The sequence below is a fragment of the Setaria italica genome, chromosome VI (genome assembly GCF_000263155.2).
Source record: "Setaria italica strain Yugu1 chromosome VI, Setaria_italica_v2.0, whole genome shotgun sequence".
Taxonomy (NCBI): domain Eukaryota; kingdom Viridiplantae; phylum Streptophyta; class Magnoliopsida; order Poales; family Poaceae; genus Setaria; species Setaria italica.
The window spans coordinates 34,654,548-34,672,070 of record NC_028455.1 but is presented as its reverse complement, the minus strand read 5'-3'; the positions used below and the strand labels follow the sequence as shown (position 1 = coordinate 34,672,070).

At 46.2% G+C, this 17,523-nt stretch overlaps 1 protein-coding gene and 1 long non-coding RNA gene across 2 annotated transcripts; one reads left to right on the top strand and one right to left on the bottom strand.

Moving 5' to 3' along the window:
• Positions 1 to 7,362: 7,362 nt before the first annotated feature.
• On the bottom strand, positions 7,363 to 16,964 carry LOC101776136 (ABC transporter G family member 45). Its single transcript, XM_012847115.3, has 22 exons — positions 16,620 to 16,964; positions 16,380 to 16,500; positions 14,370 to 14,458; positions 14,060 to 14,144; positions 13,791 to 13,950; positions 13,531 to 13,607; positions 13,399 to 13,449; positions 13,239 to 13,329; positions 12,213 to 12,514; positions 11,489 to 12,084; positions 11,245 to 11,405; positions 11,025 to 11,128; positions 10,773 to 10,932; positions 10,523 to 10,686; positions 10,103 to 10,435; positions 9,730 to 10,020; positions 9,331 to 9,414; positions 9,124 to 9,257; positions 8,788 to 9,015; positions 8,522 to 8,693; positions 8,147 to 8,401; positions 7,363 to 8,049 (listed from the first exon to the last, which is right to left on the bottom strand). The coding sequence occupies exons 1-22, from the start codon at positions 16,775 to 16,777 to the stop codon at positions 7,780 to 7,782; spliced, it is 4,086 nt and encodes a 1,361-aa protein (XP_012702569.1). The 5' UTR covers positions 16,778 to 16,964; the 3' UTR covers positions 7,363 to 7,779.
• LOC111257630 lies at positions 14,988 to 15,889 on the top strand. Its single transcript, XR_002678177.1, has 2 exons — positions 14,988 to 15,125; positions 15,240 to 15,889. It is a non-coding gene; the product is annotated as an uncharacterized LOC111257630 (long non-coding RNA).
• Positions 16,965 to 17,523: the final 559 nt, after the last annotated feature.

Genomic DNA, 17,523 nt, shown 5'->3' with positions numbered 1-17,523 from the left:
GAGTTGAACAAGTTTGTTTAAGGAAGTTTCGGGTGTTGTGTTGAAAGATTCGGAGGAGGATCGCTCCAAAGCTGGTCTGGCTTGCAGCCCGAAGGGAGCCTCGATGCCCGCGCGTCCGAGCATGTTCGCACGCGCGCCGCGCGCCGCGTGGCCGCCGGCCACCAGCAGCTCGCCGGCACCCTATCCCCAGCGTGGCAGCGACCGGACGAGAGCCACGGCGCCCAACCCGCACCCGCGACAGGACGGAGCAAGCGCGGGGCTAGCCAATCGCCGCCCCCGCGCAAGTCGCCTTCCGCCTGCCATGGCTCTGCTCCGCCAACCCTGTTCCGCCTGTTCGCCGAGAAGCTGAGATGCCCCCGACGTCCCGCGTCTCCGCCCGCTCGCCCAACCCCCACGGTAGCCTTTCCGCCTCGCCCGCCCGACAAACCGGAAGCCCCAGACGCTCGCCGCCTAAGGCCAATCGCCGCCGAAGACCACCCGGAGCTCCGCCTCCTCTGCCCAATGGCGTCGTCGGCCAATGGCCGCCTCGCTCGAGCACTCGCCGCTCCCGGCCTTATCCTTTCCCCACCGGAGCCCGCCTCGACCCTCCGCGCCACCCCCGGCCCTATAAAAGGGAACCCCCTCACCGGCAATGCCACCCCTTGCCACCGCCCGCACCTGCGCCGCCGCTTCCTCCTCTGCGCCTTGCTTTCTCCTCAGAGCCACCGCTTTCTTTTCGCGCCGCCGCTGAGCTTCCGTGGAGCTCACCCCTTTTGCGCCACCCCCACACTCCGGCGACTTCGCCGCCACCCGCAAGCCGCTTCTTCCAACACCAGCCGCCCGCTCCTCCGCGCGGTACTAGAACTTGCTTGTGTCCACCAGTAGCACCGCCGCCGCCGGACCACCGTCGAAGTCTCGCCGCCGCCCAAGTCTTCGTGCGTACAGCCCTTCCGCCCAGCCTGCTCCTGCTCGGCCCCAAGGCTTCGCCGGTAGATCTGGAGGTAAGCTACTTAACCTCCCTGTCTTTCCGTCTCGCCCGACCCCTGTCTTTCCGTCTCGCCCGACCCCTGTCTTCCCGTCTCGCCCGACCCCTGTCCTTGTTCGGTTCGTCCGACCCCTGTCCTTTTCGTTTCGTCCGACCCCTATCCTTTTCGTTTCGCCCGACCCCTTGTCTTTTCGTCTCGCCCGACCCCGCCAAGTTTCGCCGACCCTTTCTCCGCCTCGCCCGAGGGCTCGGTTGTAATTCTTTTTCTTGACCCGAGGGTATCGATGAGATGTTTTCGGGGATTCCTCTGTGTTGAGTCTGAGGACCTCGGTACGGTTTTTCCTTAAACCTGAGGGTCAGGCCCTAAGTTTTCCCCAATCCGACCCTTCCATCCTGCTCTCCACCTACAGAAGTTGAACTCCCCCACCTTCTCTATAGCTTTGCTACAAGCGTTGTGTTAAAAACATGAGTGTGTTGAAAATAACCATCTAAAATGTTTAACCCCTGCATTGCATTTCCGTGTAGAGTTGAATCTCGCTGACGGGACGTACGAGCTTCATCCAGCACCAGAAGAAGACCCCGCCGAGGACCAGCTGCACCCCTTCGAAGGAGAGCCCGAGCCAGCGCAAGACCCCGAGGACCCGCACGCTTTTTCTGAAGGCAAGCCCCGGTGCATGAATTCCCTGTTTTACTTTCATGCCACTTTTTGATTACTTGATTGCGCATTTACGTTTCGAGGAGTTGTAATGGAACCTTAGATGCATAACTTAGGACCTTGTTTTTGAATACTAGTTGCTAAGGCCGAGTAGTTGCATTGCTAAATAGGTTTCGGTAAAAGTCGAGTGATCTCCTGTCACTCGCGAGTTATAGGAGTTGAAATGTTTCAGAATTGTCGCAACTATAAGGACGACGGACGGGGTCAGGCTTGTGTTTGGTACATGGTGGATTGCCCCGTCTGTCTAAATGAAAATGAACTAAGGTCGAAACGTGTCGGCGTTCGTGATCAAGTGTTTGAAAGTACTAATCTCATACCTAGTATGGGATGGGGAAGCCTAGTACCTGATTGAACTGGGGCGTGGCATACCTTCCGGCTGTCCTTGGAACGTCGTTTCCCATGATGCATCATGTGGGTGCAAGTGCGGTCACAGTGCAGCAATAGGCCGGGACTGTGGAGCATTGCATGCCAAAGGAAGTTGGCCCTGACACGTGCCTAAGGGATCGATGGGGATGGCTGACAAATGAAGCGACCCTTCGTGGTGCGCGGATGTCGTGAGATTAGGTTTGCCATGCATGGTTGATAAATTCGAATCGATTCGTCTGCCTCTCACAGATTGGGACTACTTGATCGCTATTCTGCACTGAGTAAAGATGGAACATGATGATGATGTTAATTTTGATGTTTGTCAAGTAATTGCTTGGGAACCATGTTTGTTTAGTATAAGTGGCTAATCTAGAATGGATGAAGAACATAGAACATGAGCTAAAAGGTTGAAAGTAAGGACTGACTTTAGACGCTTTTGGTAAGAAAACTCCAGAGCCAGAAAGCCTTGCATGTCTAGGTCTCGGTCGCGTCTTTCCGACGGGTCAGTCTTGCTGAGTACTAGTTGCTCAGCCTTGTTGTGGCTAATCTTTTTCAGGTAATGTCAGTAGCTTGGGTGTTGGTACCACTTGGCCGACCCAGCTTCCTCCAGGCTGGACCGTCGAGTGGGATCCTTCCTCGGATGGCGAAGGAAGGAGTTTTTGATGTCATGATCGGCTCTGTCATGATATCTTGTATCGACGTTTAAGCTTCCGCTAGTTTTAATTTGACCTCGAACCCTAAAAAATTTCGGTTTGAATTTCCAAAAACTATGATGTAATAAATTGTTGAACTATGTTGTCATGATGGAATGTTGTAATCTCTGTGCTACTCACCTTCGCGTGAGTGATGCTTCTCGATCCTGTTTACGTGGTTTATCGGAGAAAATCCGACGGTCGACCAATTTGACTTGCTTAAAGTGCATAATCGCATGTCAGGCGACTTCCATGCATTTTAGTCAGGTTAATTTGGGCGGTTCCGCCACAACAACCGGCCCAGTCGGCATCTGAAAAAGCATTCACAAGAGTAGACATGGATCTATGTATCCTTAGCCCTGTATTGGATGTGAGCCGCAAGTACCGTAGAATTCGTTTGACTGCACTCCAATGAACAGTAGTAGGCATATGTAAATACTGGCATACCTTATTGACTGCATAGGATATATCTGGACGGGTTAATGTCAGATATTGCAATGCCCCCACTATGCTTTGGTACTGCAACGCATCATTAGGACCGAGCGGATCTCCCTCATATGCTGTTAACTTGTCAAGAGCAGACATAGGTGTATTCATCAGTTTGCACTTGGCCATCCCAACTTGATTCAATATATCATATGTGTACTTTTCTTGTGTCAACTAAATACCTTCTCCAGCTTCTTCACCTCAATGCCTAAGAAATAGTGAAGGTCACCGAGATCTTTCAAGGCAAAGTCAGACTTGAGATTGCTGAGCAGTGCTGCCGTGGCCTATGAAGAAGAGCTTGCAACAATAATATCATCAACATAGATGAGCAAGAAGATCACAACTCCTCCTTTGTTGAAAAAGAAAGAGAAACATCTGCTCAAGATGGCTGAAAACTGAGTTGTTGGAGCTTGGCACTTAGTCAAGCATAAGAGGCTCGTGGAGCTTACTTCAAACCGTATAAAGCTTTATCAAGTTTACAAACGAGATGTGGTTGATTCTTACTTTCATACCCAGGAGGTTGCCTCATGAACACTTCTTCCTCAAGGAAGCCATGAAGGAACACATTCTGTACATCTAATTGGCGAAGACTCGATCCATTAGAGACTGCAAGAGATAGAACAAGACGAATAGTGGCTGTTTTTACTACATGACTAAATTTGTCCTCATAGTCGATCCTGTATCGTTGCTTAAACCCTTTCGCAACTAGCCGGGTTTTGTACCTGTCAATGGATCCATCCGGTTTCCTTTTTACCTTGTAGACCCACTTGCAGTCGATCACATTGGTTCCAGCAGATTGGGGAACTAAATGCCATGTGTTTTTCTTCATAAGCGTATCATACTCAACATCCATAGCCCTTTTCCAATTGGCATCCGCAAGAGCTTCAGAGAGACTTGTAGGTTCAGTAGAAATTGCTGAGAAACCATACCTAATGGTGCCGTCAGTGTAGGATTTGGGCTTGCGAATCCCATCTTGTGCACGAGTTCTGGTTCGTCTTGGTTCATTAGGGACATGGGCCATAGGCGCCGGAGCCGCATCGGATCCGGTCAGGAAGGGCGCGCAGGCGAGTTCCTAGACGCGGCGGGTGATTAAGGTTGCGTGGGATCCACAGGATCAGTTGCCGCCTCGGTAGATGGCGGACGCGTGTCCGTGCCCCCAGGCAGAGCACATGGAGCCCTGGTAGCAGGTGGCGTGGCAAAGCCGGGATTCGGTCCGGCACGCGTCGGGCGGGTGTCGATTGGAGCGGGGTGTCATCGAGCCAGGAGGACGACGCACCAAGTGCCGCAGGCGCGGACTCCGGAGCGGATACGCCTGGTGTCCCAGTCCGAGGTGCAGGGAGATCACCATCGATCCCTGTGCCTGTCTTGTCCTGTGTAGCAGCATGCGATAACACCTCCGAAACACCATTGTTAGGCAAAATTTCATTAGATGAATCATTAACCAAATCAGTACGCTGTATTGTTGTACTCCCAAAAGGAAAAGTAGATGGCAGAAGATAGGTTGGGAGAAGATTAATTTCAGCATGTAGCTGAGCACTGGCATTTGCATGAAGCTTGGTAAAGGGGAACACTGTTTCATCAAAAATGACATCGCAAGAAATATACACGCAACCGGTAGAGATCTCAAGGCACTTAAAGCCTTTGTGAATATGGTTGTAGCCAAGGAAAGCACACCGTGTGGACCTGAACGCAAGCTTTCAAGCATTATAGGGGCGGAGGTTTGGCCAACAGGAACAACCAAAGATCCTCAACATGGAGTAATCTGTTTTTTCTTGAAATAGTCACTCAAGAGGGGTATCAAACTGGATGATCTTGCTACGGTGCGGTTAATGAGATACACAGCAGTGAGAAATGCTTCATCCAAAAACTTGAGGGGCATGGAAGCATTGGAGAGTAAGGCAAGACCAACTTCCACAATATGGCGATGTTTCCTCTCAGCGCCCCATTCTGTTGATGGGCATGAGGGCATGAGACAAGGTGTGTGATCCCAACCTTGCTAAAAAAGGAGTTAAGTTTTTCATACTCGCCTCCAATCTGTTTGCATAGTTAGAAACTTGCGATTAAAACGGCGCTCAACAAGAGATTGAAATTCATGAAATATTTGGAAAACTTCAGATTTGTGTTTGATGAGATATACCCAAACAAATTTACTAAAATCATCAATAAAGCTCACATAGTGTTTCTTGCGCCCAACTGAGTCGGAGCAAGTCCCCAAACATATGAGAAGATAGGGAAATTCAGACTCGCTGGTTGAAATAGGATACGGGAACTGATGGCTCTTAGCTTGTTGACAAGCATCACACATTGATTCTTTATTGAAATCTCTAGAACAAGGAAGCTTATTCTCACTAATAATTCTCTGAACATAGGAAAAGATGGATGACCTAATCTACTATGCCATCGTGATGGTGACGGCTTGACCACACTAAATGCTTCCTTGCATGATCCAGGTAGCGGATAATGGCCACCCTCACACTTGCCTTCCAAAATCATTCTCCTCGTGGCCTAATCCTTGATCAAGAAAAAATTCGGGTGAAATTCAAGGAAAGCATGATTATCAGTGGCAAGCTTATGAACAGAGAATAAGTTTTTATGAGCTTCAGGAACATGGAGGATGTTATTTAGATGAAGATTGCGAGTAGGAGTACGAACAACAGCATGACCAATATGGTTAATATTCATACCTGCCCCACTTGCCGTATGGATTTGATATTGTCGTGGACGGACATCTTGTCGAGGTTGCTAGTGATGTGATCCGTGGCGCCCGTGTTGGTGTACCAGTTGGTTTCAACACCATAGGCGCGTGTGTGGTAGCATTGACATTCCTCTCATTAGGGATGTAGTTAGGATCAAAGCGATGCTAGCAGTTCACAACACCGTGACCTTCCTTGAAGCATACTTGGGACTTGCCATTGTACCTTGGCTTCTTTCCCTTGACGTTGTTCTGGGAGTTGTTGCTGCTGCGGCCTCTTTGTTTCCGGTACCCCGGCCACATTGTCCAGAGCCTCCACTACGAGCGCGTCCTCCTCCTCCTCGGGTGAACCCTCCACGTCCCCTGGACGCAGAGTACCCCGACGATTGGGAGCCTCCTTGCCGGAGATCAAGGCGGCTCTTAAAGATCAGAAGTTTAGCCTTAAGCTCGCTGAAGGAGACGGGCTGCACCCACGCAAGCAATATTGACACAAGAGGATTGTACTCCATGTTGAGGCCCGTCAGGATGTTGGCGACTAGCTCATCATCGCCAAGGGGTTTGCCAGCCGCCGCCATCTCATAAGCAAGTTCTGTAACTGACAAATTACCTTTCTTGGTAGTAGCAAGGGCGATTCGAGTGTCGACCGCTCGTGCCCGTATCTGCAAGGAGAAGATCTCGTCCACAGTTGCCCACAACTTTGCTGCGGTTTGCGCCGCCCCAACTTGTGTCAGCAACTTGCGCGAGATGGTGGTCAGCAGGTAGCTCAGAACCTATCTTGCGCGATCCACCTAGCGTAGTTAGGGTTGGGCTTCTTCTCAGTTTTGTCGGCGATCTTTACGTCGACTTCCTTCGGTGGACGAACCTCCGTGCCATCGAGGAGCCCTTCTAGAGGGCAAATAGCCGGCAGGACTTGCATCTTCGAGAGGGCAAGATTGTTCTTGCCTAGCTTCTCAGAGATGGAAAGCCCGAGCATAGGTGCCATGGGAGAAGCGCTGGAGCTCGCTATGGGATTGGATCTAATCTACTAGATATATTCTTTCAGAGGTAGGCTCTTGGTACCATGTAAAACTTGGTGGAAGGGGCCGCTCTTTGTGTTTATATAGAGATGGAAACAGCCTCCACCGTTGCACGCAACAACCTGACTGATATCTCTAAATACAAGATATGTACTCTATCCAAACTAACTAAACAGCTCTAAGTTGCTGCGATACAATGATGGAAAGCTGTTACATGTAGATTACATATTTAACACGCCTGAATCTCCGCCTGCTTTACCACGATCGTTACCAATCACACAATGCGAAACGCGAATCTGAAGATGGAAATCCAGCACCTGGGTGGTGTGTCCCTCTCTCTAATACAGACATCACACACAACCTAGGATCGATTGCTGCAGTGGCAGCGGCAGACATCTCGCTCTGAAAATCCGAAGGCTTTTCTGAAACAGAAAAGGCAGGAGTTCCTGCCGTTCAATAGATCGACAGAGCAGCAGGAGATGAAAATTCAGAAGCGTCTGAGCACGTCGAAACAAACGACAACACAATTGCATTTGCATTCTGCAGACTGTAATTAATCAGTACCACATCCTTTTCACTTCCCTTTGTGAATCTACAGCTACTACCAATCCATTCCTCTGTACTACTACTAGTGGTAATTAATCTATGCACACTTTGCAACGGGGACAGGTTCGTCCTCGTCCCCCTTTTCTTCTTCTTCACAGCTTCCTCTACAGTTTTTGTTAGCATGCGGTCACCATCTGTCCCGTCTCGTGATTGGAGACGTGTGGCGTTCGCAGCCATCGACACGCCAAATCGGTGGGCGGCGGCGGCGGCGGCGGTGGCGGGCGAGTCCTCCTCCCCCTTCCCTACCTGCGCTGGAAGTTGAGGTGCTTGATGGCGAGGAAGAAGAGGAAGGCGAAGAGGCCGATGATGGCGAGGTGGAGGCAGGTGACGAGCTCGAAGTAGCGGTCCTGCAGGCCCAGGTACCCCTCCAGGAACTCGCGCACCGTCTGCATCCCGACCCCCGGCACCAGGATCTGCTCCGTCCGGTCGCCCAGCTGCGTGAACATCAGCCCGTACACCGTCCACGACGCCGGGTCCGCCCAGTACACCCACCGCCACCACAAGGGCATGAGCTGCGGCAACCAGTTCCCATTTCCGTTCGTCAGGTAATTCGATCCGTTAATTTCTCAATCAATTTTAGGGGGGAGAAGAAAAGTAAAAAGTTGGCACCTCTCTGGAGATGATGAAGCCGGAGAAGACGTTCCAGAAGATGAAGATGAGGAACGACAGCCCCATGGCGATCTCGATGTTGGGGGTCAGCGCCACCGTCATCATCCCGTACAGCGTGTAGTACATGAAGCTCATCACCAGGTACAGGAAGAACCACAAGAACTTGCCCGCCGTCAGCTCGAACCCGATCATCGGGTACACGATCGACGAGAAGATCAGCACCTGCACCAGCATGTAAGGTAACTCCACCGACACCTGCAACACATAAAGCCAGAGCTCGGTTCATAATTCGTGCAATAAGCTTTCTGCATTCAGAACAGTTGATTTACCTAGAAGGCCAAAACAAACAGATCCATCAGTGAAGTGTGTTGTTACCTGAGCAATGGCGTAGGCCATGGTGGAGTACATGCCTGCTGCCTTTTCACGGTAGAGCACGACTCTCTCCGTTGCCACCACCGGCTGTAGGATACTGCAATTCATGAAACCCAGGAACAGTGCTGACCCGTATACGACTCCTAGTATGTTGAATACATCTTGCTCGTCCTTGCTGTTGCACGTGAATTCGCATTAAATCTTAATCAGGACATCAATAACTGAAGTGTTCATGAAAGATAATCGTTACGCATCAGAACCCCACTTACATGGTTGAGCCGATTTTCCAGAATACGATTCCAAACATGATTGAAACAGCAAAAGTGTTTATGAACCGAACGACGTTGTGTTCTGAGTTTTTCCAGTATGCACAACTTTGCTTCCACAGACAAGCCACGCATTGTGTTGTGAAGTTTTGCCAGTAACCCTGAGGAAAATGTAGATCCTCTGTGTTTGGTTCTGGTTGTTCCAACTCATCAATTAGAAGCCTATTCTCCCTGCAGAAATCACCAGGAATTCCATTAGATTCACTTTCACCAGTTTTTTTTGTGTCAGTTAAGATAATAAAGTGATTTGCAGCTTTATGGCTGTACTACTGTGTGTACCTGTATAGGGAGGAATTGCGGTAAATTTCTGCATAATCCACTCCAATCTCATATTCTGTTATATGTGAACTGATGTCTAGCATCCATGCTGCTGGGTTTTGGCCCTCGTTTATTCTAGGAACGCCAGGTATAGCCTGGTAAAAAGTAATTTTAATATTTTCTTCCTGCTGCATCTCACAAGTAAAAATAGTTCTCAGGCAATCTTACCTCGAAATACTTTATCATGTTGCAAGATAGTGGTCCTAGCGATCCACTGTATATGAGCTGACCTCCTCTTTTCATAAGTAGAAGCTGCAATTGGCCAAATTGAGCAGAAATTCAGGAGGTGATTTTGTATTGCCTACTCGTGTAAAAGGACAGTTATCATGCATTTCCTTGATCTTTTTCTACTTTAGGTCAAACACTATAGAACACTGCATACATACCCTATTACTATTTACTTGGCCAACTTGTTTTGCTGTTTTTAGCCGTAAGAATTCTATTAATTGGTACCTTCTCACCCTGACATCACTTGAGCACTGGACTACCATGTTTAGTAGTTGATTGTGTTAATTATATATTTTTTCTACCCACTTATAATTATATACCATTTAAGCTTCTTCATACCTCATCAAAAGATTCAAATATCTCAATGCTTGGCTGATGAATTGTGCAGACAACAGTTCGTCCAGTGTCTACTGTCTTTCGTACTGTTCTCATGACAATTGCTGCAGCACGAGCATCCAAGCCAGTGGTTGGCTCATCCATAAATATAATGGAGGGACTAGCTACCAGCTCCACAGCTATTGTTAATCTTTTCCGCTGCTCGGCCGACAGGCCCGTCGCCCCTGGAATTCCCACCATGGCATTCTTCAAGTCTGTGAGCTCAACTAGACTCATGACTTCGTCAATAAACATCTGAAATGAATTTGAAGAGAAATATTGTTTCAGGTGCTAGCTTTTAGCTATGATAAAGAGGGGGTGAGGTTGATACACATACGTCTCTTTGATGAGGTTTAACATTTGAAGGCAGGCGAAGCCATGCAGAAAACTTCAGTGACTCATAAACAGTGAGATTAGGTGAATGAATATCACTCTGTTCACAGTAACCTGAGATCCTTGAGAACGTCTCCTGCTTCTTAGGGTAACCTGCTATTTTAATAGTTCCTTCAATATATCCCCCAGTTTTTCTTCCAGCCAATACATCGAGCAATGTTGTCTTGCCAGCACCAGTTATTCCCATCAGAGCTGTTAGCACTCCTGGCCTAAAAGCGCCGCTGACATCTTGTAGCAGCTGAAGCTTTTTCTCCGTTACTCCATTTTTCGCCATCTCCTGGTGGGATATTTGTATTCTTTTCTTCAATATGTGATTGGAATTGATGCAGCTACTGGTTAAAGTTCGAAGTGGTTAAGAGATTACCTTAGGCATATCAACAAAATAGTTGATGTGATCAAATACAAGGGAGAGGGGTCGAAATGGCAGGATATCTTTATCATTTGACGAATTGCCATTTCCAACCATCTGGCTGTGGTACTCCAAGTTTGCCTTTGTGGTCTTGATGTTAACTTGATGCTTGTGTGGAGCTGCACGTAGTAAAGAAGACATATAATTATCTTTTTTTCATTTATATTCAATATTTACAAGGTTCGTGATAGATTGGTATACATACAGTTCATGAACTCCAACGCAAATATGGTGAGGATGTTGAAGACCAGTGAGTATCCAAATAAAATACTGACACAAATCCAGTACCAGTGCCACTCCGTGAGCTGCCCCCTGATCTTGAGAATAGCTTCTCCGACAGTGGTTGCATCAGCATAATAAAATTCCTATCAATACCGAAGATCAAGAATCTTAGTGTAATTTGAAAAGGAATATTCTGGTATATAGTTAGCAACCAAGTATTGAAATTAGTTCTTACTGTAGCCCATCTTTTGTCATGAAATTCATTGAGGGCGATTGCATTCTGTGCATAGGTAAATGGGGACGTCCAATATCCCCAGCGCAACCATGGTTGGAGATCATCTGTTTCAATGTACAGAACTTTTGAGCAACTATTTGCAAACAAAACATTTATCCTGTGTTACGGAGTATGTCATATCCTCATGCTTCATGGTGCATGCTAAGCTAAATCATCTAACCTTTTGATATGACGAAGCCTCCAAGTATGTAGATTGCTATCAGAGCTGCAGTGCCTAGCATGTTGGCCATCACTTGTGTCCTTCCTATGGCCGCTAAGAAGCGATACAGGGCCATTGACATTTGATGCATGGCAAAAAGTACCAGAAAGTGCTGGATGCACCTGCCATAGGCAAGGGAGTTTTCTTACTTTGTCCTATTGAGTACCAGAGATCATTAGGTATCTAAGTGTCAAGAGATGAGTACCTGATAGGGGAAGATGCATATCCAATCACGTAGTAGGTTAAGCCCGTCCAAAGGCCTGTCTCAACAAGTGATATCGGGATACTAATAAGGAAAACAGAAGAAAGGAGTGCCCATCCTGGCAATGCTAGTAATTCTCTTTGCTTGTAGAAGGTGGGAAGTCGCTTTATTGTCATTGCAATTTCAGTCATGCCATTGAAGTTTACTATCACAACAGCCATAAAAAGCGCTCCCATGTACTCATTAGCATCAACTACGGATTTGTGGCTCATTTTTGTTCTCAGGAAAAGTGTGGAGATCACCAAAGCCATAACAGTTATCTGTATGGTCTTGAATATATGTACCGGAGAGTTCCGTTTTAGGAGCAATACTTCTCTTGAAAAGCATGCCTTGAAAATATTCCATCTGGAGATCTGGCGACTTGCACTCATTTTTACTTCCTTGTTCTTTCCAGTACTGTTTGAACTGCACAGTTTTTCTTCTTCTAGTCGAGGGAGATATGACATTCGGAAAGCTTTTGCAAATTTTTCAATTGAATGGTAGTGATACTTATTTTGATCACCAGCCCAGTATTGCTTTTGGTCCATCTTTGAGGTTACCTGGTTAGTGGTCAATTGGAGAAAAAATGTTACATTATTTTGCACAAGTACATATATTGCAGAGTACTGGTATTTTGCACTACTGCGTGGAATTGTAAGCCATCTAGGTACATTTAATAATTGAGTACCTCTTGAAGGAAATCTGCTACATTCTTCCTGCTGGGGCATTTGAATCCCATAGTTTCAAAGAAGTCTGTAGCACTTTCTCGAGGACCATGATACACAATTTGCCCCTCACATAAAAGTATAATGTCGTCAAATAGTTCCAATGTCTCGGGAGGTGGTTGCAGCAAGGAAATAACCATTGTGAGATCCATCAAATGTGCCATCTGTTGGAGAAATTTCATGATCTCAAATGTGGTGGAGCTATCTAGACCTGTTGATATATCATCCATAAAGAAACATCTTGCAAAACCAACTAGCATCTCCCCTGCATTTAAAAAAAAATCATTTTAATAAAGTTGCAAATAAAACTGTCAACCATGATGTCAGTATTCAAACTTCTCGGTAGTTGGCACCATCTCATTACAATTTTCTTCAATGTTACTGGCATATTGATTTGCGTGGGATGCTCTCTCATAGTCTCATGTGAATGTCACTACTAGAAAGTATATAGTGCAGCGAGAATGCACGCAAATCCTAGTTTTATCTAGTTATAACACATTGATCGATGCTTGGTCTGATACAGTGGAATTAATTGTTGAGTTTCAATATATTAAGGGGAGAATATACTACACTATTGCCACTATAATATAACGTTTCCACAGTTCAATTGATTGAAAGCTACTATTTTTTTCATGCTATTTGCTCCTGGATCTTGACATATTGGTTCCTTTTTATGGTAGAAAAATTGAGCATATCATCTTACTAAAGTTCCCACTTGATACTTTTGTACAGGAAAACGAGGATATAATTCTGATATATTACCACTTGATTCCAAGTTCAAACATTCCTTCAGTTAGCCAGTTAAGTCTCTCCTTACTCTGTTCCCCATTCTAACTTTCTGGCTAGCTGCTTTCCATTTGGCTTGATAGTTATAAGCACTCTGTTTTTAGGGTTTTATGCATTCTTTCAGATCAAAGCACGTGCTGCCTATACAAAACCTATAGCTATATATGTATTTTACTTGACTGATTGAGAAGTGTTATGCTTACCAATTGTGGCTCTTTTCTTTTGCCCTCCTGATATTCCTCTTCTCAGCTCGTCTCCTACTAGGGTATCAGCACACTCAGACAAGCCAAGTATCTGCATATAATCAACTGTTACTATTATGTTGTCAAGTTATATAGCAAACTGAACAAGTAATCAAGTTACCTTGATAATGTAGTTTGTTGTAAGGTTGCTTCCTTCTCCAAAGGTGGTAGCCTTCAGAGGAAAGTTTTTTGAGTAACTGAACAAAATATAATCCAGTTTTACAAGAAGCGAAGTAATACATTGTGAAACTACCTTAATGAATGAATCAAGATCTTGGTCGACTTTGTTGATGACACCTTTTTTCCTTCTTATTGCTTCTCCTAGCATCTCTGAGATTATCATTCCAAGCAAACACGACTGTATCAGTATTTGTGCCATGGAAAAATTGATAAATCTTGAACATTCTATCCATACTTCCTTCTTGAGTTACAGTGTCTGCATTACTGTTAACTGCAGCACATTGCAATGATGTTCAAAATGAATAGCTTACTATATGCAAGAGGATGTCTTACCAAATTCATTATTGGTTCCCAGCATCTTGGAAGAGAAGTCGATCGTCTCTCTTACTGTCATCTCCGCATGGTGAAGATCATACTGGCTAACATAAGCACGCAGGTACTGCGGTGTTGAGGAACTCATTTCTTGTCCATTGTACAGTACCTTTCCTTTGAACTGAATCATTGTGTCATTAAGAAAAATGCATTTTTGTCAGGTTATCTCATTTCCCCCCGTTCTCTTTAACAAATACTTCTGATAGCATGTAGTAGGTAATTTAGTCTACCTTCAAAGAAGAATCCAATTTTCCTGCCAATGCTTTTAAAAATGTTGTTTTCCCTGAACCTGGTGCTCCTAGAAGAAGTGTCATCCTGACAGAATGGGTTTAAAAATTCAATATCTTAATAAAGACAATAGATGCTCAAGTGCTAGACTAGACAGAAGGGACTTTTTTATTGGAGACGAAGAGGAGGGAAAGCACAAAAATGCTAACAAACTCATACAGCTGTATTTAGTATTTCTCTGCTAAATTTGCTCAAGTACTTAGTTTTCAGGTAGAACGGTTGGCAGTTAGTGAAAGATATGGTGACATTTACCTTGATGGTCGAATGACCCCGCTTACTTCATTTATGATTCTCATAGGCCTTTTCCTTGTAACACACATATGAACAGATGTCGCCAATTCCTGCATAACAAAAATAAAATCTCATTTAGAAACATGTTGGCCTATCGACTTTGAATTGGAAAACAAACACATGCATGGCTGACAAATGTATTTTAGTTCTTGCTAAAGCACACAGCAGTATAACAAAGATGTAGTGTCCTTTTGATTCTGGATTAGAGTCCACGTGCTCGATCCAAACTGGCTAAAATAGGCTGCAGATTTGCCTATCCTCTCTCTCGATCAACTTTTTATCAGTTGTACTACGTTTGGCTTCCTAAGTACTGTTGCGATTTTGTTGTGCTCATGCCACCAGCTCTGCATAGCACTGTGGCTTGTGCATAGTCCATGTATTTGTCTTTGTGCGCTGCAATTTCTGAACTGTGAATCTTAATGGGCACAGGTAGTCCTGGATTACCTTGCTATGCTAGGCTTGCTGCACATTCTGGAAAAGAAGTGCATAATTCACCACATGATGGATTGCTGTGTGCTGAGAAATGAAGGGCTAAGAAAGTTTGAAGGGGTATGTTGGAAGCAATCACGTGTTGGATCTCCTTAGGCTGGAAACAACCCTGCTAGTAAAGCACAACACGGTCAGTTCGATGCTAGCTAGACTCTGCTACAGTGAAGCCAGGGACCATTTACAGCTACCGTTGGGCGACCGTAGCACGTCGCGCATTGATAGTTTCAGGTACGAGAATCTTGTCAGAGAATGAAACATCATCAGTCATGACTGATCACTTTGAAGGGGAAATCATTAGGAGAAATCTAACAGAGACGTGCTGTTTCTTCCTTTCCTTCACAGTCCACAGGGGAAAGCAACAAAGCAAGCAGCAGGCCGGGCCATCAGACAAGCTCGCATTAAAGGCGGCCTCGTCATTGTTGTTGCCGCTGTTGACTAAGTTTATGAGGTCGGACCGGCCGGATCACACAGCCACACAGGACACCAGCTTATGATTACGTTCACTCTGAGGCCTGCGTTGCTTCCTAGGACCAGGAATTACGTAGGTTGTTGAAGGTTGGCTGAGGTAACCAGACGTGGGTTTGTTGAAGGCTCACCTAACCTAACCAGGGCCCAGCTGGCTCTCTGTGCCGTCGAAAATCTCAGGTCATGGGGCCTGTCGTCAGAGCTGGATATGCATCAGAGCCCCTCCTGCCCATGACGCTGCTCGATCAGTTGAGTTATGTACCGTATTTATTGTATGGAGATGTGGTCCTGCATGTGTATGTGCATCCTTTCCTTCCTCTAGCAGGATATTGAAGAATTTATGGCAGGAACAGCAGCTTGATCCAGCTGCTGCTGATGCTCGACAAGACTCTACTTGTCCAAACGCTAGATGGTATTATATTCCAAACGCTATAAACAAGCGCAGAATTCCTTGGATTTTCAGCTGCTGGATGGTATGTATTATATTCCAAACGCTATAAACAAGTGCAGAATTCCTTGGATTTTCAGCTGCTGGATGGTATTATATTCCAAACGCTATAAACAAGTGCTCCCTCTGTATTTTGGTGATTTCTCATCCAGCGTGTTAATTATGAATGGCTATAAAGTTAACACTGCCTTAAAAAATCTTATGCAAATCACAAAATAATGCATAATACACATTATTGCCGGCAAGGAGAGGGAGGTAATCTAACGGTGCACAAGGGCATCCTAACTAACTAACTAGATTCTTGAGCTCCTTACTCATGCACTTGTTGCTCAAAAAGCTCAATCCATTCGACGTGCCTCACCAAATCCACATCCCTCCCTCTCTCCTCTCTCTAAAAAATTAGTAAAAGAAAAAAGTCTTTGAAAAAGAAAGTGTCTTGCAGTTGCAGCTTGCAATGCATGCACCCCACCGAGGAAGGAGGAGAGACGAAGCCACAGATCGAAAAGAAAGCCAAGGAGCCAAGCAAGCAGAAGAAACACATCGCCAGCAGCATGCAACGATAGGTATACCTGGGCGGCGTTGACGGCGCAGTTGAGCAGCGTCGGCACGGCGCGGCGGCCGACGCGGACGTCCGCCTCCACGGTCAGCCTCTCGAAACGCACCTCCACCTTCGCCGCCTCCACGCCCAGCCTGATGATGATCATCCATGGTCGATCACCGATTCAGTAGATTATATTCATATATACATGCATGCATGGGCAGTAGATTATATTCATGGTGATGCATGGATAATTCGGATCCTATCGGACCTCTCCTTCTTGTCGCGGAGCATGCGGAGGAATCCGCGGTTGTCGTCGTGGGTGAGCGGCGGCGGCTCCCTCCTCCCCGCCGTCGTGGCCACGTCGCACCACCCTTCGTCCTCGGTCAGCTCCACCACGGCAGCTGCCGCTGCCTCCCTGTACTCCATCGCCGGCCTAGAAACTATAGCTGCTAGCTAGCAACAACGACGGACGACACGGCCTCCGGCCAAGTCGCTACCCTGTCCTAATATACGCGCATGAAGGTGAACGGTGGTCGGCACTCGGCACACGGTGCATCTACCGATAGATGATGTCTGTACGTATGTGTGTGTGCGTATCTCTGCAGCCAAATGCAGATATGGATGGATATATATAAAAGGAAAGGCAGAGGGCAGAGGCATGTATGTGTTTTAATCTGAATCCGTAGGTCTTTGGAGATGGAGTTTTAAGGCGAATGGAATCGTTTCCCAACTGCTAACGAAGAACCAATCACTTTTGTTTGATCTCTTCTTCTCTCTTTCCAATTGTTTTTTTTCTCTGTTCTGGGCATGTAATAAACCCTAAAATCCTCCCGGACAGTCTCTCTTCCCCGGTGGTGGTGGTAATGACAAAGATGTTCCTAGGAAGTAGGACAGCCCATTTGGTTTTATCTAACTCGTAGTTAATTAAGAGACATATATAACAAAAATTTGTATCCATGCCGGCGCCACCAGTTTAATTAGATGCACCACCTCCTTATAAGATGTTGGTTACTTTAAAATTAAAGTAATAACCAGCGCCAAATACTATGGAACGGAGGTAGTACTATCATAACTCTTCGTCTATGCCACCGATGCTCAATTTCGTCAAAAACTAAACGAGCAAGAGAGCTGCAGATTATATTAAAAAGAAGATGGGAGTCCAGACTAGGCAC